General features: G+C 39.6%; 1 protein-coding gene across 2 annotated transcripts in view; it reads right to left on the reverse strand.

Moving 5' to 3' along the window:
• aatkb (apoptosis-associated tyrosine kinase b) overlaps positions 1-21,710 on the reverse strand; it is a 38,661-nt gene extending 16,951 nt beyond the window's left edge. For both annotated transcript variants that reach the window (XM_053341440.1, XM_053341441.1), the window contains exons 1-3: positions 21,539-21,710; positions 5,391-5,470; positions 3,627-3,745 (exon numbers count right to left, since the gene is read on the reverse strand). In XM_053341440.1, the coding sequence (XP_053197415.1) occupies positions 3,627-3,745; positions 5,391-5,470; positions 21,539-21,641 (302 nt within the window). In that variant the 5' untranslated portion in view covers positions 21,642-21,710. The remainder of the gene's footprint in view (positions 1-3,626; positions 3,746-5,390; positions 5,471-21,538) is intronic.
• Positions 21,711-25,752: the final 4,042 nt, after the last annotated feature.

The following is a 25,752-nucleotide window of genomic DNA, read 5'->3' on the forward strand; positions in this document are numbered from 1 at the left end:
GATTTTCTTTGCAATATTTTTGTCGTCCTTTGCAGTATTTTTGATTTTCTTTGCAATATTTTTTATCGTTCTTTGCAGTATTTTTGTCATTTTTGCAGTATTTCCACCTTTATTTGAAGTATTTTTGCTTTTCTTTGCAATATTTTTGCTTTTCTTTGCAATATTTTTGTCTTTCTTTGCAAAATGTTTGTAATTTTTGCAGTATTTTTGTTTTTCGTTGCAGTACTTTTGTCTTTCTTTGCAATATTTTTGTTTTCCTTTGAATTATTTTTGTAATTTTTGCAATATTTTTGGTTTTCGTTGCAAAATTTTGTCTTTCTTTACAGTTTTTTGGTCATTTTTGCAGTATTTCCACCTTTATTTGAAGTATTGTTGTATGTTTTGCAGTATTTTCATCTCTCCTTTTTAGTATTTTTAGTTACTGATGCTTCAATAGGAATAGTAATGGATTGATTAAATATTTTGTATCTTATTTTATAGTAAATTCCTGTTGATAATGTGTGTATCAGATTAGATACAGCAGGTATAGAATCTCATTTATCTTTCATTTCATGTTGTGGCTGATACGAGCTTTATGCAGAACCTTTAAGAGCTTAAACATGTTATAATATAAACACTCCAGTTTCAAAGAAGTAGAATTTTCTGGCAATTATTTGATGATTCAGACTTAACAGGATGACTTAATGCATCGCATGACTAAACACGTCTTTGTTTGGCCACATCTGGAAGTTGATCGATGTCCTCCCGATGCATTCCTCACATGTCATCTGTTTATGTATAACTTTATCATCCTGTTTTTATACAAACTCTTTTGATCTATAGTGTGTACACAGTTTGGATTACACATCTGTCCATCCTCGCTGGCTCTTCCTCAGGTTTCTCCCATTTTCCGGCTCATTCAAAGGTTCGAGGAAGTCATATGTTGTGCAGATTGTAAAGCTTCAAAGATTCAAAGGAATTAAATGTAAGATTATTTATGTAAAAGTGAACCAGAGGTAGCAATGAAATGTGTGTTTATTAGGGCTGTCAGCGTTAACATGTTAATCGTGATTAGATTAATGCAATCCATAACGCATTAATTTTTTAAAATTTCATTTTAATGTTGCAAGCCTTTTTGTCCCTTCTACTCCCCCGTAGACGGCTCCTCTAGCTGTAGCGCTATGCTTTGAAGTGGCCTCCTGCAGTAAACCTACCGCGCTGATGGAAAGTAAGAGAGCTACTGGACTTTTGAACGGCTTGTTTAACTTTAAAACACTTCCAGACGCTTCAGTTGACAAGTCAAAAGTAAAATGCAACCTGTGTCAAACGGAGTTTAACTACCACCGGAGTACGTGGAGTTTGAGTTAGCACCTCCACGCTAAACACCCAGGTGCAGCCAAGCCAGCCTCAGCTCCACCAAAGGACCATTTTGGAGTGTGGGAGTCGCAGCAGAGCCGTGATTGATTCCCAGTTAAGACACTCTGGTAAGAAATGCTTTACATTATGGGCTTAAAACTGCCTTCAAATGGAAAATAACAGGATTTTAAACATGCTATTCAAAACGTCATTAATCGTGATTAACTATGGAAATTCTGCGATTAATCTCGATTAAAAAAATTAATCGTTTGACAGCCCTAGTGTTTAAGTTTATAAAATACACACATTTTGTAGAATGATCTCTTAAATTGGAGATACTGAAAATAAATTAAATGAATTGAGCTGTTTTATAGTTTTTATAGTTATACGGTGAAAGTTTTTCTGTAAGATGAACTTCCTCTCTCTTCATATGAACATGTATATTTTTATTTCTGAGTATATTTACCAGCCAGAATTAGATTATTTTCAAACACAGCCATCCTTTAAACATTAAAAAGCAGGAATAAATAAAAAACAGTTCAACCTTTGAAGATGCAGAATAACATCAGATTCATGGGAGCTAAATTATAAAACAAGTACTTTAATATATAACTTTAATATATATTTCAATTCAGGCTGAAGTACTGAACCACACTGACATCTACACACTTTCCTCATTATAATATTATACATATATGTAATTAAAATGCTCTTTTTACTCAGTTATACTACATAAGTCACCTGATTTTGATATTCAATATAATTAGTATTATTTTGTGTTTTACTTTTATCCTTTATTTAAACTTGTTTATATTCCCTCTTTCCTATTTATTATTTTATTTTATTTGCTTAGATACCTTCACAAGTTTGTTGTTTATCTCAGCAGTATAATCCTTGTCTTTATATATTATATATCATGATATTTTCTATCTAAGTTTATATTAGTTTTAAATGTAGTGTAGGTCTGAAATTGCAAAGTCACCAGTAACTCCAACCATCAAGTAAATGTAGAAGAGCAAAAAGCTAAATATTTACCTCTGAAAAGAAGAAAGTTTCAAGTTACATGTACTTTAATTGATGTATTAATTCAGTTACTTCATCACATCGGACACAGAACAAGGGGAGAACAGGGTCGGTTATCACATTAAACTAGATGTTGGTCTCTAGAGGGCGCTGTTATAGTGCTGGGGCTGAAAGTCTCTGAATGCTTCTTTCAAGTCATTTCTGGAGTAAATTAACACTGAGATGTGTGACAGTTTGGTAAATCTCCAGCTCTCTTTTCTAGGCTTTTACACAATGAGTTTATAATAAAACAATCATTACTATTAAAAAAGTATGAAGGGAGAGCGATAGTTTAACTACATCATGAGGTTATTAGCGTCCAGTTGGGGATGTTTGTCACTTTCTCTTCAGGGTTGGTCGTCACATGTTGGTATAAAAACATATATGGTGTGATATATCGAGTCCTTTCTTTCTTTTTAGAGAGTAAAAATGAGCATGAACTTTACCAGATGTGAAGCTCAGATCAGTCAGAGAGGTTAAACTGCATCATATTATTATAGAAGGATTAAAAAATGCTCTTATAGGAATCATTCATGTTCTCTAGATGCAGGAGATGTGTGAGGTTGTTGTATTTCAATAAAAGTACATTTTAAATATCTAAGATTGTCTACATTTTTTATTTGTCACATTCATGATGTTGATCTCTAGAGGGCGCTGTTAAAAACTGTTGGTGCTGAAAGTCTCCGAATTTGGGTGAGATGCTTCTTCCAAAGTCATTTCTGGAGTAAATTAACACTGAGATGAGAAGAACGGTTTGGTCTTTTAAATGGGCTTTTACACAATGAGTTTATATGGTGTGATATATCGAGTCCTTTCTTTCTTTTTAGAGAGTAAAAATGAGCAGGAACTTAGTCAGGAAGACAAACAAGGTCCAGACTCCTCCAGATGTGAAGCTCAGATCAGTCAGAGAGGTTAAACTGCATAATATTATTATATAAAGGAATAAAAAAAGCACTTATAGGAATGATTTATGTTCTCTTGATGCAGGAGATGTGTTGATGGGTTGTAGTATTTCAATAAAACTAAATATTTTAAATGTCTAAGGCACTTTTTAATCCCTTCCTGACACTTTACTGTAGACTTCCATTACAAATTAAAAGGGAATCTACTCAAGATCCAGTTTAAGAGGAATTAAAAAAGAAAGTAAAAAGTGTGACTACCAACACTGTTCTCCCTTGAAAAACACACATAGATCCAACCACACACAGGTCACAGATGTTAATGTGTACCGGAAAGCTTGTGCTTCCTCCAGGAAATGCATCTGGTCCTGCACGCTGGCGCTGGCTTTCAGCTCTTTGACCACGACTTGGGTGGTATTAAGGCCAGCGTTGACCTCGCCCAGCAGAACCTGAAACAGTGAACAGAGGGAGACGAATATGCACGAGGAAGACGGACGGACAGACGGACAGACGGACAGACGGACATTTACACACAGAGAGACAAGCATGGGAGAGTGGGAGAGACCGTCACACACAAAAGGCAGACGAAGAACAACATCAAGCAGTCATGCAGGAGTTGAGCAACGAGACACAACACACACACACACACACACACACACACAGACACACACACACACACACACAGACACACACACAGACACACACACACACACACACACACACACACACACAGACACACACAGACAGAGACACACACACACACACACACACACACACACACACAGACAGAGATGGACATACCCAGTCAAGGTACACAAGGGTGGAAGAGACGGATGTGTATTCATGAGTATGAGTCAGAAAAAGGAGGAGAAGTAGATAGAGAGAGAAACAGGAGAGAGGGAGAGAGGGAAGGGGAGAGAGAGAGAGAGAGAGAGAAGATGACAACAACATGTTATCAGGGTGTAAAAAACACGATATGGGCACCGAGCGTAACTTTAACCCTTGTTTCGTCCTCCCGGGTCAAATTGACCCCGTCTGTTTCTTCCTCCCTCCCTCCCTTCCTTCTGTCTGTACTTCCTCCATCTCCCTTTCCTCCCTCCTTCTTCCTTCCTTCCTTCCTTCCTTACTTCCTTCCTTCCCTCCTTCTTTCCTTCCTTCCTTCCTTCCTTTCCCTTCTTCCTTCCTTCCTTCCTTCCTCCCTCCCTTCCTTCCTTTCTCCCTTCCTTTCTTCCTTCCTTCCTTCTTCCTTCCTCCCGTCCTTCTTTCTTCCTTCCTTCCTTCCTTCTTCCTTCCTCCCGTCCTTCTTTCTTCCTTCCTTCCTTCCTTCCTTCCTTTCCCTCCATCCTTTCCTTCCCCCCTCCCTTCCTTCCTTCCTTCCTTCCTTCTTCCTTTCTCCCTTCCTTCCTTCCTCCCTTCCTTTCTTCCTTCTTCCTTCCTCCCGTCCTTCTTTCTTCCTTCCTTCCTTTCCCTTCTTCCTTCCTTCCTTCCTTCCTCCCTCCCTCCCTCCCTCCTTTCCTCCCTCCCTTTCTTCCTTCCTTCCTTCCTTCTTCCTTCCTCCCTTCCTTCCTTCCTTCCTTCCTTCCTTTCCCTTCTTCCTTCCTTCCTCCCTCCCTCCCTTCCTCCCTTCCTTCCTTCCTTCCTTCCTTCCTTCCTTCCTTTCCCTTCTTCCTTCCTTCCTCCCTCCCTTCCTTCCTTCCTTCCTTCCTTCCTTCCTTCCTTCCTTCCTTCCTTCCTTCCTTCCTTCCTTCCTCCCTCCCTCCCTCCCTTCCTCCCTCCCTTTCTTCCTTGCTTCCTTGACTCAAGGACAACAGGAGGGTTAATTCAAAATTTGCCAGAGGTATGAATAATTTTGGGCTTGACTGTATATGTTCTCCAACTCTGAGACAAGCCGACATCAAAGGGCGCGGAGGATCAGGCTGACATTACACGCTCACACATTACACAGGTAACGCAGCGTGGCAGACATTTTTTTTTTTTTTTTTTTTTTTTTTCATCCATCCTCAAATCCTCAAAGAGTCCAAGATCATAGAAAAAAGAAAAAAAGCTAAAGAGGTGTGAAGTAGGAGCGTCCAGAGGCGTCAGAAGTGAGCTTACCTTCCCAAACCAGCCATTCCCGATCTCTTTCAGGTAGAGGAGAGTGTGGCGGCCGAGATCTGTGGATTTCTGGAGTTGGACTGAAAGAAGAAGAAGAAGAAGAAGAAGAAGAAGAAGAAGAAGAAGAAAGAGGAGAAGGTGTTTAAGTGATGAGGAATCCATTTACTACAAAATCACATTACAGTACATGATATTAAAGCAAACCCTGTCCGTTTTGACTGTTCCTTCCTTCCTCCTTCCCTCCTTCTTTCTTCTTTCCCTCCTTCCTCCCTCCTTCCTTCTTCCTTCCCTCCCTCCCTCCTTTCCTTCCTTCTTCCTTCCTTCCTTCCCCCCATTCTCTCTTTTGTTTCCTCCCTCCTTCCTTCCTTTCCTTCCTTCTTCCTTCCCTCCTTCCTCCCTTCCTCCCTCCTTCCTTTCCTTCATTCTTCCTTCCTTCCTTCCTTCCTTCCTTACCCCCATTCTCTCTTTTGTTTCCTCTCTCCTTCCTTCCTTCCTTCCTTCCTTCCCTTCTTCCTTCCACCCCCCTTTCCTTCACTCCTTCCCATCCTTCTTTCCTCCCTCCTTTCCTTCCTCCTTCCCTCCTTCTCTCTTTCTTTCCTCCCTCCTTTCTTCCCTCCTTTCCTTCTTCCTTCCCTCTTTCCTCCCTCCTTTCCTTCTTTCCCTCTTTCCACCCTCCCTTCCTTCCTTCACCCAAGGACAACAGGAGGGTTAAAATTCATGTTTCAATTGAATAACATCTGTAGAGTTGAGTAATCCATCACAATAAATAAGTCAGTATTAAATTTCATCAGAGTTACATTATCGTTATGATATCATGCCGAGCGGATTAAATTACAGCATCGTACGATAATAAATGTGACACTGACAGTAATTACAAAGGCTAATGGATTACACACAACTCAAGCAGGTTTGTCATCTGTGTGGAAATATGAAACAAAACCAAAATATATGTAAAAATCACAGACTGTATAAAAGAAATGGACGTAACATCCGTGACGTCACCCATTGGTTTGTGGACTGCTGCTCGGAAGCCAATAGTTTCTATCTATCTAGTTAATCTAGGCGGATTCTACTTATTTGGACATGAGGCGGAGCCATGGGCGGGGCGGGGAGGTTGCTATGGTTGCGAGGGCTGGATCTCGAGGACATTGGTCAACCAACCTGTCAATCAGGACGTAGCCACGCCCTAATGCATACCCTGCTTTATCGTCACATATAAAATCAGGGAGGCCAAAATGTCCCAAATGAACATCATACTGCATTGAAGAAGGCTTTAAACTAGCGATTGAGACCATAAACACATTTTGAAAACGTTTACTGAGGTTAGAAATCAAGTGAGAAGTTGGTGAATTCTCCATTGACTTGTATAGAGACGGTCGCCCCCTGGTGGCCTTTTGATAGAATGCAGTTCTAAGTTACTTCCTGGTTGGCCTCATTTCAGAGGACCAGAACTCCCCCGCCTGGTAAAAATCCACAAATGTGTAGTATGGATTTGGAAATAGACAGAAGAATTGTAGTTAAATCTGCAATGAATTATTTATTTTTGGCGAAAATAATAATATAACAGTTCAAGTTGATATGTTGAAGTTTATTTCCAACATCATGATTCATTAAGAGTCGTGTTTCTGTCCAGTATTAACTCTCTTTTAGCTCTGTTAAAAGAGAGAAAGGAAGGAAGGAAGGAAGGAAGGATGGAGGAAAGAAGGAAGGAAAGAAGGTAGGAGGGAGGGAGGGAGAATGGAAAAGAGGAAGGGAGGAAGGTAGGGGGGAGGAAAGAAAGAGAGAAGGAGGGAGGAAGGAAGAAAGGAATGCAAGCTATAAAAAATGTAAATATAAATGTATCTCATGGAGCACTTTGCCTGTTTAAGGGTTTTAATGCAGCAGCTGGTCAGATTTGGAGCTGAGCAGGAAGTGAACAGAGACCTTTTCATTATATGTGCAGCTCTTTCTCTGAAAACGAGGCTATGAGAGCAGCTGAGAGTGAACCAGAACAGTAAAGTTGCAGCCGGACAGATAAACAATGAGCTGAAACTCAACTATAAAGCTCCATAAAGCTGCAGAGAGGAGCTGCAGAGTCTCTGATAATGAATCACTTCGAGACAAAACCAACAGCTCATACAGTGGTATTATTAAAGCTGCTTTAACACCAACACTGTCCTTTAACCCTCGTGTCGTCCTCCCGGGTCAAATTGACCCCGTCTTATTCTTCTTTCCTTCCTTCCTTCCGTCTGTACTTCCTCCATCCCCCTTTCTTCCCTCCTTCTTTCATTCCCTCCTTCCTCCGTCCTTTCCTTCCTTCCTTCCTTCCTTCCTTCCTCCCTCCCTTCTCTCTTTCTTTCCTCTGTCCTTCTTTCATATCTTCCTCCCTTCTTCCTTCCCTCCTTCTTTCCTCCCTCCTTTCCTTCCTTCTTCCTTCTTTCCTTTCCTCCCTTACTTCTTTCCTCCCTCCTTCCTTCCTCCCTCCTTTCCTTCCTTCTTCCTTCTTCCTTCCTTCCTTCCTCCTTTCCTTTCCTTTCTTTTCCTTTCCTTTCCTCCTTTCCTTCCTTCCTCCCTCCCTCCCTCCCTCCCTCCCTTCCTTCCTTCCTTGACTCAAGGACAACAGGAGGGTTAAACTCTTACACTTTTTCTTTTGCTGTCTTGAAAATATACTTAACAAGCAGTGAAGAGTTCTGCTCATGCTTTCCCAACTTGAGCAAACAAGTATGAGACACTTCAGCTCATCAAAATGTGAGGAGTCATTTGAGTACAGGAGAAAAAAGGGCCTGGAGTGGGTTAGGGTAGCTTTCGTCATTGTTGGCACTGTTTTCATCAATTTCAGACGAAGTAACGATGACACGGAGGCAAAATGAATAACAATATGTCTCACTCTATTCATCTATTCAACTCTACTCTTGATGCTTCCTCACATATCTCTCATTTAAATCCAATAATTATTATAACCCCAGAGATCCTTCATTGTTATATTAATGTTGGAAGAACTGGTTTCAGGTCCTCTGCACACTTTAAATGCATGAAATGAAAACTTCCCCTTAAACTTGAGTCTTTGAGATTTTTCTGATTCTTATAGCTGTTTTAATTCATTCACAGAACACATTCATTGAGTTTTTTTTGAAGGTTTATAAGAAAGCAGGCTTGATTTATGCCAACATATGAACTATAGTAAGTTATTAAATCATTCTGAGACATTTAAAAGTTGCTTGAACTTGTCTCTTAAGTATTAAGTTAATGATTTTACAGGTCATCTGCACACTTTAAATGCATGAAATGAAAAATGCCCTCAAACTTGAGTCTTTGAGATTTTTCTGATTCTTATAACTGTTTTAATTCATTTCTTATTTCTTATGTGGTTCTGTTGTTTCTATTTGCTGATTGAATATTTCTTGCACAAGTCATGCAACACATTAATTCAGTTTTTTGAAGGTTTATAATCCAAACCCTAACCCTAACCTTATTAGTTAGTTATGAAATCATTTTGAGACATTTAAAAGTTGCTTGAACTTGTCTATTAAGTATTAAGTTAAGGCTTTCGTCAAATATCAACTACAAATATTTAACCTCGGAGATCCTTCATGTTTATATTAATGCACCTTTTAAATGTAATAAACTGCAAACTGCTTTCAAACTTGAGACTTGGAGATATTAAAGCTTTATTATCTGATTCTTGTAACTGTTTTTCTTTTTTATTAACTTCTATATTTATTGTGAGTTTGTGTTGTTTCTAATTGCTGATTGTGTTCTTGTCTTATGAATGCTTCTTGTTCTCGAGTCACAGAACACATTAATTCAGTTTTTTGAAGGTTTATAAGAAAGCAGGCTTGATTTATGCCAACATATGAACTATAGTGAGTTATTAAATCATTCTGAGACATTTAAAAAGTTGCTTGAACTTGTCTCTTAAGTATTAAGTTAATGATTTTACAGGTCATCTGCACACTTTAAATGCATGAAATGAAAACTTCCCCTCAAACTTGAGTCTTTGAGATTTTTCTGATTCTTATAACTGTTTTAATTCATTTCTTATTTCTTATGTAGTTCTGTTGTTTCTATTTGCTGATTGAATATTTCTTGCACAAGTCAGGCAACATATTCATTCTGTTTTTTGAAGGTTTATAATCCAAACCCTCGTAGAAAGTAGGCTTGATTTATGCCAACATACTAACTATAACTAACTATAGTGAGTTATGAAATCATTCTTTTAAATGTAATAAACTGCAAACTGCTTTCAAACTTGAGTCTTGAAGATATTAAAGCTTCATTATCTGATTCTTGTAACTGTTTTTCTTTTTTATTAATTTCTTATTTATTGTGATTTATTGCTGATTGTGTTCTTGTCTTATGAATGCTTCTTGTTCTCGAGTCACAGAACACATTAATTCAGTTTTTTGAAGGTTTATAATCCAAACCCTAACCCTCATTCCTTCAAGGCAATATATTGAGTTATGAAATCATTTTGAGACATTTAAAAGTTGCTTGAACTTGTCTATTAAGTATTAAGTTAATGCTTTTACTAATTTCCAATATAGTGGGCCACTTTTTCGTCAAATACCACCTACAAATATTTAACCTCGGAGATCCTTCATGTTTATACTAATGCACCTTTTAAATGTAATAAACTGCAAACTGCCTTCAAACTTGAGTCTTGGAGATATTAAAGCTTTATTATCTGATTCTTGTAACTGTTTTTCTTTTTTATTAATTTCTATATTTATTGTGATTTATTGCTGATTGTGTTCTTGTCTTATGAATGCGTCTTGTTCTCGAGTCACAGAACACATTAATTCAGTTTTTTGAAGGTTTATAAGAAAGCAGGCTTGATTTATGCCAACATATGAACTATAGTGAGTTATTAAATCATTCTGAGACATTTAAAAAGTTGCTTGAACTTGTCTCTTAAGTATTAAGTTAATGCTTTTATAGGTCCTCTGCACACTTTAAATGCATGAAATGAAAACTGCCCTCAAACTTGAGTCTTTGAGATTTTTCTGATTCTTATAACTGTTTTAATTCATTTCTTATTTCTTATGTAGTTCTATTGTTTCTATTTGCTGATGAATGAATCACGCAACACATTCATTCAGTTTTTTGAAGGTTTATAATCCAAACCCTCTTAGAAAGTAGGCTTGATTTATGCCAACATACTAACTATAACTAACTATAGTGGAGTTATGAAATCATTCTTTTAAATGTAATAAACTGCAAACTGCCTTCAAACTTGAGTCTTGGAGATATTAAAGCTTTATTATCTGATTCTTGTAACTGTTTTTCTTTTTTATTAATTTCTTATTTATTGTGATTTATTGCTGATTGTGTTCTTGTCTTATGAATGCTTCTTGTTCTCGAGTCACAGAACACATTAATTCAGTTTTTTGAAGGTTTATAATCCAAACCCAAACCCTAAGCTTATGAGTTAGTTATGAAATCATTCTGAGACATTTAAAAGTTGCTTGAACTTGTCTATTAAGTATTAAGTTAACCCTTTTACTCATTTCTAATATGGTTGGGCCACTTTTTCGTCAAATATCATCTACAAATACAAAAAGAAGGAAACATTATGTCCCCATTCATACAGAGAGGAACCACAGACTTCACTATTAGTAAATTAAAACAAAGCAATAAAAAGGCCTTCATACTGTCAGACATCAACGCACCACATCAACGCACCACATCTAGGCTCTTAAGTGGAATCCATCTCCCGTCCGATCGATTGCTATCAGCCCTCACTGAAGGGAAATATCCGAACGTGCCAGTAGACGTTGCCCATGTTTCACACCACTCTGAGGTCTTATATGTGTTTTATATCGAGCTGCTGCTGCCGTCGCTGCTGCTGCTGCTGGCACCACCACCGATCCGTCTGCCTGTCCTCCAACTCCCTGATGCATTGCTGTCAGCATCCAGCATCCACCGATGACCCGAGTCCTTCCTGCGCCGCCGAACACGCCCGACCGTCCTGTCCTGTCCCAGCTCAGCCAAATGAAACAGGGCTGACAGCCACATCTGCCCCCCTTTCTCTCCTCTAACCCTAACCCCTTCACTATCTATCCCTTTCTTTCTCTCTCTCTCCATCTCCCACGATGACTCTTTGATTCTTGGGCGTAGAAGCAGACAGATAGATCTTTGTGGCGCTGTGTCCAACCAACCCCCCCCCAACCCATCCAACCCCCCCCCAACCCCCAACCCTCTCCCCTTTTTCCAGACTGCCACACAGTCCTGTCACTGTGTGGAGGCCATATTGAACACCCCTGTCGCCTTCCCCAGACTGGTCATTCCTTACACCCACTCACGCTCACGCAAAAAAAAAAAAGCAGAATCGTCGCCATTGTCCTGCAGCTCAGAGGGCAGCATGGCACCAGTTAGGACCAGTTAGCACGCACACACTGGGGCTATTATCCACCAGTTCCATGACATAGGAATGAACTGAGTTTCTGGCGATAGCAGCGGCAAGCAATGGGTCCCACCTACGCCATCATGGTGTTTTATCTGACTGTTTCGCATATTCATAAACGGCAGATGGAACAATGAGAGGAACAAAAACCTCCGCATGGACTGGTACCATCATGCATCACGGGTCAAAGGATGGAGGCGACCCAACCATACCACACGAAAACTAAATAAATACTACAATGAACAACGCAAAACTGACTAAAACTAAACCGAACTACAGAAAAAATCAGCTTAGTTTTGGTTTTCTTTTCGTTTTCTCTATTTTCTACTGTATTCTGTTCAGTTTGACTTCTTGTAATAACCGGTTAGTACCACTAGGGGGCAGCGTAGCGGCTGCTGCATAACGCACAAGAAGAAAACGCAATTTATGATTTTCTAGAAAAAAGAAGAAGAAGAATTGAATTGAAGATAAAATCAACTTAGTTTTCGTTTTCTCCATTTTTACTGTATTCTGTTCAGTTTCACCTCTTGTAATAACCGGTTAGTACCAGTAGGGGGCAACGTAGCGGCTGCTGCATAACGCACAAGAAGCTTAATGTGCAATTTATGATTTTCTAGAAAAAGGGTGAAGAAGAATTGAATTGAAGATAAAATCTACTTAGTTTTCATTTTCTTTTCGTTTTCTGTATTTCTACTGTATTCTGTTCAGTTTGACTTATTGTAATAACCGGTTAGTACCACTAGGGGGCAACATAGCAGCTGCTGTATAACGCACAAGAAGAAAACGCTTAACGTGCAATTTATGATTTTCTAGAAAGAAGAAGAAGATGAAGAAGTTCCAAGAAGGAAACGTCACAGCCCAATACCTGGAAAACTAAAACTGAGACCTAAATCTAATTTCACTCGCCTGCTGTTCAGTAATTAAATCCTGATTGTAAAACCAGTGCTTTCTTTTTTTTTGTGTGTGTCTGTTTTATTGTCCAATTTAAAATCCTCATTCTTACTTACAGAGCATTGTATGGAGAGGCTCCTATTTATGTCAGAAACGTTCTTCACCTCTTAGATTTAGGCGTTTGGGTAATTCCAGGCATCATCTGCATCTTATTTTCTTGTCGGGTTTTCTTATTGTATTATATTGCTCTTTATGAATCGTGTTTATCTTTGTATATTTTCAACAAGTGACTGTGTAGGTTCACTACATCTTCTGTTCCTTTCCTGTAAAGCACTTTGTGACTCATGTCTGTATAAATACATTTTCTTCTTCTGCATTTTCATATTTTACAGTCTATCTATGATGTGTACCAGCTTCTTATACAGTAGGGAGCGTGTCTTTGTTCCCTCAGTTTAACCCTCCTGTTGTCCTTGAGTCAAGGAAGGAAGGAAGGAAGGAAGGAGGAAAGAAGGGAGAAAGAAGGAAAGAAGGAAGGATGGAAGGGAGGAAGGGAGCAAGGAAAGGAAGAAGGAAGGAAAGGAGGAAGGAAGGGAGACAGGATGGAAGAGAGGAAGGGAGTAAGGAAGGAAAGGAGGGACAGGAGGGAGGGAGGGAGGGAGGGAGGAAGGATGGAAGGGAGGAAGAAGGAAGGAAAGGAGGAATGAAGGAAGGAAGGACAGGAGGGAGGAAGGAAGGATGGAAAGGAGGGAGGAAAGGAAAGAAGGAAGAGAGGAAAGGAGGAACAGTCAAAACAGACGGGGTCTATTTGACCCGGGAGGACGACACGAAGGTTAACAATAAAATAAAGTAGTTCAACTGGAGGAAGAAGGAACTGAGGAAGGAAGGAAGGAAGGAAGGAAGGAAGGAAGGAAGGAAGGAAGGAAGGAAGGAAGGAAGGAAGGAAGGAAGGAAGGAAGGATTTCAGGTTGTCCGTATGCACACTGTACTGTCTGTCTGAGATATCTGAGGAACGCCTTGACGGAAAGAGACAGGAGCTAAAACAGCCTGTTAATAGACAGAGGCTGAACTGAGCGGCTGCATAAAGGACCAGTACAAGATAAAATAAGTCGTCGTTGTTGTTTGTGTCCTATATCTAAAATAAAATGATGGGTTGTTGGTCCATGAGTCAGGAAACAAGAGAAAGGTTATTTTTTTGTTTGGCATTTTTCACCATTTTTTCATAATTACTATTTGTATCTCATGATTGCCACTGTGTATTTCTCTGTATTAAAGTAACACACTTCCAATATGTGCAGCCTTGATAGAAGAATACGCTTACACTCAGTCGTTTCTCTTCCTTTTCTTTCCTTTGATTGTCAAAGCGAAAACATCCCGACTGCTCTGCTAAGCTTTCAAATCTTTATACAGCCAATAACTCTCTCTTTCCATTTCACAGCCATGTCTGGGCTTCGCTAAGCTGTTTGCTGCTGAGCATCTCACTCTCTCTCTCTCTCTCTCTCTCTCTCTCTGAAAGGACGCGTCTAACTTAATCTCTGTAGAAGCCAGGAAGTCTTTAGCGAGATGCACAGCGGCTAAATCACTCAGAGCCAAATGGAATTCCCATTATCCCGTTGCAGCCGGGCGCATCCTCGTCCCTGCTGAGGTGCTCGTCCTTCAACAACCCCCGAAGTTCATTTGTGACGCTTTCGCTTATTGTTATATAACTCAATTAGAAGTGATTGGATTTAAAAAAGGTATACATGATGAGTGATTCCTGTGAGGCTGATGTAAAAGCTTGATGGATGGATGTATGGAATATGTCCAGGATATGAGGATATGAGAGAAGCGGGGAGAAGCTTAAAGGCCGTGTAAAGCATTTCAACCATTTAGATTTGAATTGTGGAGCTAGGCTTCACAAACTGTGTTTCAAGATTTCTGTGTTCAGGATTTAGTGATTAGCATAAACCCGCCCCTGCTGCTGTAGAGGTATGAATACATTCAGCACACACTACTACTACTACAGTCTACAGTTAGCTAGTTAGCTGAGTTAGCCGGCGAGCTAGCAGCCGAGCTAGTAGCTGAGTTAGCCGCCGAGCTAGCAGCTGAGTTATCTGCTGAACTAGCTGTTGAGCTAGCAGCTGAGTTAGCAGCAGAAAGCTCTCAGACGTAGCGTCTATGTTTCTGGTAGAGGTGGTGACTTTGATTGACAGGTGACACTTGGTAGGGGGCGGGGTTTCAGCGTTTGGTAGCAGAGAAAGAGGCTGATTTTTACACAACTTTGAAGCCTAATTTCATATATTTGGTGACTTTTTTAATCATTCGAATTTGTCAGGGTGGTTACCAATTCACTTTTCTGTGGTATGTCAAACTCAGAACACATATTTATTCTTCCTTTACACAGACTTTAAGTATTCCTGCACGGACATAAAAGTTAATGCTTGTTTTTTCTCTCTCTCTCGTGTGTGTGTGTAGCTGTTCATGTCTCCTCTGAGTGGGTGTGAGCTCCATTAGTGTTTGCAGTGCAGCCTGCAGCACAGAACAGCTGCACCAGGGCGGATCCTGGGGAGCGGAGCAGCAGCAGCAGGACTGACTGAGCCAAACTCTTACAGTACTGCTGTCTGATCAGGAACCCCACCTATCCACATAGTCCAGCGACCCACCGCCCCAAAGCACAGCAAGATGAGACAGGAGATGGGAATATTGGCTGAAAGAAAACCACATTTTCTCATAGCTGCTAAAGTACTTTAAGCTCCACGTCAGCTCTCGGGAAAGCATTCGAATATGAGACACTCAAACCTGGAGACCTTTTTATTCAGTTTCTCACACAAAATACTTTTATCTTGTTATATTTCTTTGCCTCTGTGCTGTTTTAGTGCTCTGTTATTCTATGCTTTCCTTTCATTCTGCTGTTGTATGTTTAGCTTTTTGGGGGGTTTTTGAATATTTCATCAGGCTGTGAAGCACTTTTGTACTGTATTTCTAAGTAAAGTGGTGCGATACAAATAAACTTGGAAACTTGCCTCCATTTGCAAACGCTCAGTTTAGAACGGGCTTTAAGAAAAATCTGGAAAAACATTAAATTTAAACTGGAGGTAAAGTTTCAGTCAGATACAGAGGTCTACATTTATGGTTCTACTTTTCTCAGTGGGTTAAAAAGAAAAAAAAAGTCCTTTAGAGCAGATTTTAAAAGGCTTTCATTTGGGTTTTATAGTCTTTGTAATTGTCTGATTTTGTTTTATTTGTACATTTATACATGTATAATATTTAGATAGAGGATTTTTTTTTAAACCTGTGCAACTAAATAAACTCAAAGTCAACTTAAACGCATCCCCAGATGTTTCATACCTTTCTATTTTGTAGATAATAGTTTGCACAGATGAGTGCATGAATGTACATTGTAGATATGTTTGATTCTCTCTAGGGAAACTTTATGATAAGCATTTTGGCTTTGTCTTGCACACTCATGTCATTGTTGTTTAACTTGCTATAATTTATTTATCTGCCTTGTTATATTTCATCTTCTACTTCCATATTGTGCTAATAAAAAGAAGGAGAAAAAAAGCAGCTTGAACTCTAAACTTTGCAGCAGAATGAAGACAAACTGCGGATGAAAAGCCAACAAATAGCAGCTAACAAAGATCATCAAAACAGAGAAAAGTTATGGAAACATCACAGTATGATGGATCGCTCCGTCTCTGTCACTCCATTTCTCATTAAAATCTAAATGATACCTCTCCGTATGAAGTCACTGGGCGAGGCTGTCCTGAAGGTGCAGTAATGAATCCCTGACCTCTGCCGCTGCTCTAACACCATATGCTTTCTATTATCCACCAAAGACAAGAGCATCTGTTAAAGGCTCAGTTCGCCCCAAATCACAGAAAACACTGAGAGGATAGTTTATGTTGCGGTGCTGAAGCGTGTAAATACATTTCTATTTTATGTGACATGAGTTATCTGACGTATGCGCCTCTGAAACTTCTCCACCCCAAAACTATTTTCCTGGGAAGTGTGAAATCCAGAGAAGCCTGAGAAGTTGTTTCCCACCAAGCTGAGTTCAATCCACTGAACACAAACACTCTAAATTAATTTCTTCAGCAGATAAAACCAAACAGATCTGCATGGCGAGACACGGCTTATAGAAAGTTAGAAACTATATTATTTTGTCTGATTTAAGTGAGTTTTTCTTTTCTTTATCCATCTCTAATCTAGTGTGTAGAGGTGGCAGAAGTATCAACAGCAACAGCACAGTGTTCTAGTTTTGTAAGGCAAGGCAAGGCAGTTTTATTTATATAGCGCATTTCATACACAATGGCAATTCAATGTGCTTTACATAAAACAGAAAAACATGTAATTTGAGAAACTTAAAACATACAATTAAACCCCCCCCCACCCACCCCCCCCCCATAATAAAAACAAAGTACAGAAAAATAGAAAGACATAAATAAAATGATTGCAGCATAAAATAATAAATTAGCTTTAAAATCATTAAAAGGACAAAGAGTGCAAATGAAAGATTAAAATGTAAAGTGCTTTAGAAGAGCTCAATCGTAAGCACAGGAGAAGAGAAATGTTTTTAACCTGGATTTAAAAATGTTCACTGTTGGGGCTGATTTCAGTTCTGCTGGTAGTTTGTTCCAGTTGTGTGCAGCATAACAGCTAAAAGCTGCTTCACCATGTTTAGTTTGAACTCTGGGCTCAACTATCTGACCTGAGTCAGTAGATCTCAGAGCTCTACTGGGTTTATATTCTACTAACATGTCATTCATGTATTCTGGACCTAAACCATTCAGTGATTTGTAGACCAGTAGCAGAACTTTAAAGTCTATTCTATAGCTGACTGGGAGCCAGTGGAAAGACTTGAGAACTGGAGTAATGTGCTCTGATCTCTTTGTTCTGGTTAAAACTCGAGCTGCAGCGTTCTGAAGTAAATTGCTGCACTGACTGATATATAAAATGTGTTTAATAAAGTACATTATTAATAGTGAAGCATCAGTGTTAGAGCAGCATGTTACTGTTGTAGCTGCTGGAGGTGGAGCTACTTTATACTACTTTATATACAGTTAGCTAGTTTATACTACTTTATATACAGTTAGCTAGTTTATACTACTTTATATACAGTTAGCTAGTTTATACTACTTTATATACAGTTAGCTAGTTTATACTACTTTATATACAGTTAGCTAGTTTATACTACTTTATATACGGTTAGCTAGTTTATACTACTTTATATACAGTTAGCTAGTTTATACTACTTTATATACAGTTAGCTAGTTTACACTACTTTATATACAGTTTATACTACTTTATATACAGTTAGCTAGTTTACACTACTTTATATACAGTTTATACTACTTTATATACGGTTAGCTAGTTTACACTACTTTATATACAGTTTATACTACTTTATATACAGTTAGCTAGTTTATACTACTTTATATACAGTTAGCTAGTTTACACTACTTTATATACAGTTAGCTAGTTTATACTACTTTATATACAGTTAGCTAGTTTACTACTTTATATACAGTTAGCTAGTTTACACTACTTTATATACAGTTAGCTAGTTTATACTACTTTATATACAGTTAGCTAGTTTACACTACTTTATATACAGTTAGCTAGTTTATACTACTTTATATACAGTTAGCTAGTTTACACTACTTTATATACAGTTAGCTAGTTTACACTACTTTATATACAGTTAGCTAGTTTACACTACTTTATATACAGTTAGCTAGTTTATACTACTTTATATACAGTTAGCTAGTTTATACTACTTTATATGCAGTTTGCTAATTTACACTACTTTATATACAGTTAGCTAGTTTATACTACTTTATATACAGTTAGCTAGTTTACACTACTTTATATACAGTTAGCTAGTTTATAGTACTTTATATACAGTTAGCTAGTTTATACTACTTTATATACAGTTAGCTAGTTTATACTACTTTATATACAGTTAGCTAGTTTACACTACTTTATATACAGTTAGCTAGTTTATACTACTTTATATACAGTTAGCTAGTTTACACTACTTTATATACAGTTAGCTAGTTTATACTACTTTATATACAGTTAGCTAGTTTACACTACTTTATATACAGTTAGCTAGTTTACACTACTTTATATACAGTTAGCTAGTTTATACTACTTTATACACAGTTAGCTAGTTTATACTACTTTATATACAGTTAGCTAGTTTATACTACTTTATATACAGTTAGCTAGTTTATACTACTTTATATACAGTTAGCTAGTTTATACTACTTTATATACAGTTAGCTAGTTTATACTACTTTATATACAGTTAGCTAGTTTATACTACTTTATATACAGTTAGCTAGTTTAGTCCAGTGGTTCCCAACTGTACTACAGTAAAGTTCAAGTACCTCAAACTGTACTACAGTAAAGTAAAAGTACCTTAAACTGTACTACAGTGCAGTACTTGAGTAAAAGTAACTTTATTTATTCCTCCGCTGCTATCGAGGGTCAAACTGTTCCTAACAAACAGACGTGTCCTCGTGTCGGAGCGTCGCTGCCTCCTGATCCTGGAGGAGAAGGCGTGGGCACGATCCATTAAAGCCTCACCACGCTGCCGTGTCATGAGTTTATCAGTCTGCATCAGCCCATAAACACACAACAAGCGCCATTGTCACACGGAGGCAGGATGGAGAGAGAGACGGAGCGATAAAGGAGAACGCTCTCACTGGGGTTTTGTGCTGGTTCGCATGCTTCACATACCAACGAGCAGCAGTGTAGGCCGGCCCGCCTGGACGTCATTATGCAACAAGGCAGATGTTTGTGGGCGAGAGAGAAAAGCTGAAGAGCACACAGTTCGTTCTGTAATGACCTGAGAGTGAAGGATTGTGGGATAGGTGGAGGCCCAGCTGACCGAGGCCAGCGTCTGGGCGGTGCTCACACTGGGGAAACAAAAAGCTCTGACAAAGTGCAGATATGTTTCCCTCAGCGCTCACACACACACACACACACACACACACACATTACTATCACACCCATGGCACACACACACACACACACACACACACACACACACACACACACACACACTCTCTCGCATGTGTAAGGCTCTCTGGCACTTTAACAAATCGCTCACAAGGTTTGCATCAGTTTGCAGCAAAAGAAATATTCAGGAGATAAATTACAACGCGCTGACAAAAGCCTTAAAAAGTTGACATCATCTCATGTTTAACCCTTTATATGCTGCTCGTCTTAAATACCCTTAACCCTTCCTGTCGTCCTTCCGGGTCAAATTGACCCCATCTCTTTTGATTGATTGTTTGTTCCTTCCTTCCTTCCTTCCTTCCTTCCTTCCTCCCTCTTTCTTTAATTTTTACTTCGTTCTTCCCCTCCTTCTATACTGCTTTCCTCACTTCCTTCCTTGCTTCTTTCCTTCCTTCTTTCCTTCATTCCTTCCTTCATTCCTTCATTCCTTTCTTTCTTCCTTCCTTCCTTCCTTCCTTCCTTCCTTCCTCCTTACTTCCTTCCTCTTTTCATCCCTCCCTCCCTCCTTACTCCCTTCCTTTCTTCCTTTCTTTCGCTCCTTCCTTCCTTCCTCTTTTCCTCCTTCCCTTCCTTCCTTCCATCCTTCCGTCCTCTTTTCCCCCTTACTCCCTCCTTCATTTCTTCCTCCCTTCTTTCCTTCCTTCCTCTTTTCGTCCTTCCCTCCCTCCTTACTCCTTTCCTTCCTTCCCTCCCTCCTTACTCCTTTCCTTCCTTCCTTGACCTGAGGACAACAGGAGGGTTTATTAATCCTTAATGAAGCTGTGAGAGGAAAATCAGACATTCACAATCTCTATTTTATGACCCAGGATAAACATTTTATAGATGTTTGAATGCTGATTTTTGAATTTCAGATCAAATTTGGACATTTGTAAATATAAAAATGAGTATCAGCTGCACAAAAATTCTAAAAAATGATGCATTTTTTTTTTACATGTGTGTTACTGTGGGTCACAGTAGGTAAAGTCAGGCTAAAAGAAACGTGCTTTGGATTTTTTTTGCAGCTTTCGAATGTAAAAATAGGTCAAATGTGAAGCTGATCAGTATGTAAAGGGTTAAACGTCTTTTGACAGAATGGGGAAAAAGGGAGATCTGTATAAATGCAGCGCAGGGATTTGAGAGATTTACTGAGTGTCAAAACTGCAAATGGAAGTAGAAGGAAGCAAGTTTAACCTCTCAAATGCTCAGCGCTCACTTTAAATGTCCTTGTGTGCATCTCTGAAACTCAAAACTAAACTTTAATGGATGCAAATTGCAAAAATAAAGTGTGAATTAATTTGTTAATATTTCCACAAAAAAGCAGCATGATTTTTTCTCTCTTTGGAAACTTTTAAATTTGATAAGTTTATAGAGATGGAGCCATTTGTTTAAGTAGCAGAGTTTAAAGGGGATAAGATGCTTTTTGTGATTTTCTGTTATTTTTTATTGCCTTCAACCTGCTCTGAATGCTTCGTTTGTAAAGTTAGCTCTACTTCCACCTCAAACCTTCCTTCCTTCCTTCCCTCCTTCCTTCCTTCCTTCCTTCCTTCCTTCCTTCCTTCCTTTAATATGTCCTCTCTTTCTTCAAACCTTCCTTCCTGTCCTTTCCTTCCTCCCTTCCTTCTTTCCTATGTCCTTCTTTCCTCCCTTCCTCTTTCCCTTTCTGCCTCCCTCCCTCCCTCCTTCCTTCCTTACTTTTCTTTCCTTTCCTTCCTTCTTTCTTCCTCCCTTCCTTCCTTGACTTGAGGACAACAGGAGGGCTAATGTTCTCTGTAGAGCTGTGACTTATGTTTATTTTTATTTAATTAATTAATGAGATATTGAGATATTGTTTCTTAAAGCTAAGGCAACATCTTTTGTCCACAACCCAAAATATCAGGTGATTTCTCCTCACCTGATCGGGCTGGTTGCTTGGCGACCGGCAGGGAAACCTCGGTGAGCGGCAGGATGTAGACGTCCGGGCTTCCCTGCGAGGTTGGCGAGGCCAAGGTGGACATGTTGGCCTGGTACTCCTCCCCGTCCACATTCTTGAATTCCTGAAACAGAAGAGAGACGTGACAGAGTGAGCAGAGCGGAGAACAAAAGGACGTCTGACTGGCGGCTGGATGATAAACTAGTAAACAGCTTCAGTTTGTGGTCTGTTAGAAAATGAGGCCAGGACTTTAACCTTCCTGTCGTCCTCCCGGGTCAAACTGACCCCGTCTGTTTTGACTGTTACTTCTTTCCTACCTTCCTGCCTTCCTTTCTTTAATCTGTCCTTCCTTCCTTCCCTTTCCTTTCCCCCCTTCCTCTTTCCCTTTCTGCCCCCCCTCCTTCTTTCCTTCCTTCCTTCCCTCCCTTCTGTCCTCCCTACTTTCCTTCCTCCCTTTCCTTCTTTCCATCTGTCCTTCCTTCCTCCCTCCCTCTCTCCTTTCCTCCTTTCCTTTTTCCTCCCTTCCATCCTTCCTTCCTCCCTTCCTCCCTTCCTCCCTTCCTTCCTTCTTTCCTCTGTCCTTCTTTCCTTCCTCCCTCTTTCCCTTTCTATCTCCGTCCCTCCTTCCTTCTTTCCTTTCCTTCCTTCCTCCCTCCTTCTTTCCTTCCCTCCTTCCTTTCCTTCCTCCCTCCCTCCTTCTCTCTTTCTTTCCTCCCCCTACCTTCCTCCCTTCCTTCTTTCCTCTGTCCTTCTTTCCTTCCTTCCTCTTTCCCTTTCTACCTCTGTCCCTCCTTCCTTCTTTCCTTTCCTTTCCTCCCTTCCTTCCTTCCTCCCTCCTTTCCTTCCTTCTTCCTCCCTTCCTTCCTTGACTTGAGGACAACAGGAGGGTTAGTAGTAGAAGTGTTTTACATGTGAAGCAATAAAACAAGAGCAAACAAGTAAGTTAAATAAATTTTAAAAATGAACCTAGAGTCTAAAACACAAGATAAAACATAGATTAACTAAAAGTTTTAATTTCTTTTTTTTTAATGATATGAAAATATACTGGAGAATTGTCAATAAAGATCTTTTTTTTCTTTTTTTTTTTTATGGGGCCACACATGTGAGAACTAGCAGACCCCCAAAAAATGAAAAAAACAATCCCATAAAATCTGAATCTGTGTTTAGGGAAAATGTCCTCCTCTGATACAAGATGTAATATTTGGCTGCATGTACAGCTCATGTAGAAAACTAACAGGAAATATTATACAAAAACAAAAATCCTCCAAAAAATGGCTGATATGTTGGCTCGGCCGTTGACTCAGAGCGAAGACAAACTGAAGCAAGCTGTGCTGGCTCCGAGTTCCTCTGAGTCTGTTTAGAGTAAACAGAGCCGTCTGCTGTCTCCTGAGATCATTAGCTGCTAGCTTACATGTATCCTAAACCCTCCTGTTGTTCTCAAGTCAAGGAAGGAAGGGAGGATGGAAGGGAGGAAAGGAGGGAAGAAGGAAGGAAAAAGGAAGGAAGGGAAGAAAGGAGGAAGGAGGGAGGGAGGACAGGAGGGAGGAAGGAAGGAAGGGAGGAGGGAGTAGGAAAGAAGGAAGGAAGGGAGGAAGGAAGGAAGGAAAGGAGTAAGGAGGGAGGGAGGAAGGAAAGGAGGAAGGAAGGAAGGAAGGAAGGAAGGAAGGAAGGAAGGAAGGAAGGAAAGGAGTAAGGAGGGAGGGAGGAAGGAAAGGAGTAGGGAGGGAGGGAGGAAGGAAAGGAAAGGAAGGAAGGAAGGAAGGAAGGAAAGGAGTAAGGAGGGAGGGAGGAAGGAAAGGAGGAAGGAAGGAAGGATGGAGGAAGGAGCAAAGAAAGAGGGGAGGAGGGGAAGAAGGAAGGAAAAATTAAAGAAAGAGGGAAGGAAGGAACAAGCTGTGCTGGCTCCGTGTTCCTCTGAGTCAGTCTCCTGAGATCATTAGCTGCTAGCTTACATGTATCCTAAACCATCAAAGTTTGGGATTACACGAGATGAATTAAGTGTTGAGATGCTTTCTGGAAACAGAGCACGCACAGACCGAAGAGAAGAGTTTGGGAAATATTCAGAAATATTTCTTTTTGGATATCAAAGCAGCAGAGTGATCGATAAGACTTCATAACTCTGAGAGGTGATTAGTTTTAAAGCAGAGGAGGTCAAGATAGAGATCCTTTAACCCTCCTGGTGTCCTCAAGTCAAGGAAGGAAGGGAGGAAGAAGGAAGGATGGAAGGGAGGAAGGAAGGATGGAAGGGAGGAAGGAAGGATGGAAGGAAGGATGGGATGGAGGAAGAAGGAAGGAAGGAAGGGAGGGAAGAAGGAAGGATGGAAGGGAGGAAAAAGGAAGGATGGAAGGGAGGAAGAAGGAAGGATGGAAGGGAGGAAGAAGGAAGGAAGGAAGGAAGGAAGGGAGGAAGGAAGGAAGGGAGGAAAGGAAAGAGAAGGATGGAAGGGAGGAAGGAAGGATGGAACAGAGGAAGAAGGAAGGAAAGGAGGGAGGGTGGAAGGGAAGAAAAGGAAAGATGGAAGGGAGGAAGGAAAGGAAGGATGATGGAAGGAAGGAAGGAAGGAAGGAAGGACGGAAGGGAGGAAAGGAAGGAAGGAAGGAAGGAAGGAAGGATGGAGGGAGGCAGAAAGGGAAAGAGGAATGGAGGAAAGAAGGAAAGAAGGAAGGATGGAACGGAGGAAAGAAGGAACGAAAGGAGGGAGGGATGAAGGGAGTAAAGGAAAGAAGGAAGTAAGGAAGGAAGGAAGGGAGAGAGGGAGGGTGGAAGAAGGAAGGAAGGAAGGAAGGAAGGAGGGAGGCAGAAAGGGAAAGAGGAAGGGAGGAAAGAAGGACATAGGAAAGAAGGAAGGGAGGAAGGAAAGTAGTTAAATGAAGTCTTCCCTGTTTATATACATATGTATTAAGGTTGACGATATGAAGGAGGAGCTGAGTTATGGAGGAAAGCAGGATGATAAGACAGATATTTATTTATCTGAAATAAACACTTTATTGGCTCTTAGTCAAAAGATGTGAGCTCATTATTCTGCAACTTTAGGTTTGGTGAAGTAATATATATATTTCCTCTTGCATGCATTGGTCTCAACTTTTAGTTTTTTCTTTGTAATTAGTTCCTTTTATTTATGTTGTCAATTCTTCTGTTGTTTCATTTATTGATTGAAGCTCAATATGTGTTTGCTCACTGATAAATGGACTAAACCAAACTGTAAGATGGTAATAAAATGAACATGTTATTGACATTTATGTTCGATATAATTCATCTAAAAAGCAAAAGATCTCCATTTTTGCAGCTGAGATCAGATAATTTAGCTCTTACTGCTGAAACTGGACTGTAACTGTAATAACATGATATCTATAATGGACAGAATATAAGTAGGAGGGAAGGAAGGAAGGAAGGAAGGACAGGAGGGAGGAAAGAAGGGAGGAAGAAATGAAGGAGGGAGGGAAGGAGGAAAAGAGGAAAGAAGGATGAAAGGAAGGAAGGACAGGAGGGAGGAAGAAAGACAGGAAAGGAAAGAAGGAAGGGAGGAAAAGAGGAAGGAAGTAAGGAGAGAAGGAAAGGAAGGAAGGAAGGGAGTAAGGAGGGAGGAAGGGATGAAAATATATGCGCTATATGAATTGCATTTGTGCATATTTGCTGACGTAAAAAGCCAAAAAAGAAGAAAAAGAAGATAGAAAAGTAGATTCATGAACTCTATTGCCTGTATGACACAGATCATTTTAGTCTTGTTTTAAATGGGAACTGCACAACGCTTTATTTAGTAAGATAAAAATATTAAATTTGGCTGTTTACATAAAAAATTGGAGATTCTTTTTCCACATGCTTCCATATTTGGCTGGTATATATATAACAGCATAACTAGAAGATAATGTTCTGTAAAACAGCAGTGTGACTTGTAATCCCGGGAGCTTTGAGCCAGATGTTTGGCACCACTCACAAATAAAACTCTAACTAACTATTCAGGATTTTTTTTGTTTTGTTTTTCTTTCAAAAGTATTACTTTTTCTTCTTCTCTCTCTCTCTCTCTTCATACTCAAAACAAAGACTAAAATTGTGCAAAAAAGGGAAGATTTATTTTCATGACATCACTGATAACATTAGCAGAAAGTATAAAAATGGTTTATTTACTTATTTCACATACTGTTAACACTTCTGTTGTCCTCAGGTCAAGGAAGGACAGAAGGAAGGAGTACGGAGG

Source organism: Scomber japonicus, chromosome 20 (assembly GCF_027409825.1).
Source record: "Scomber japonicus isolate fScoJap1 chromosome 20, fScoJap1.pri, whole genome shotgun sequence".
Lineage (NCBI taxonomy): Eukaryota > Metazoa > Chordata > Actinopteri > Scombriformes > Scombridae > Scomber > Scomber japonicus.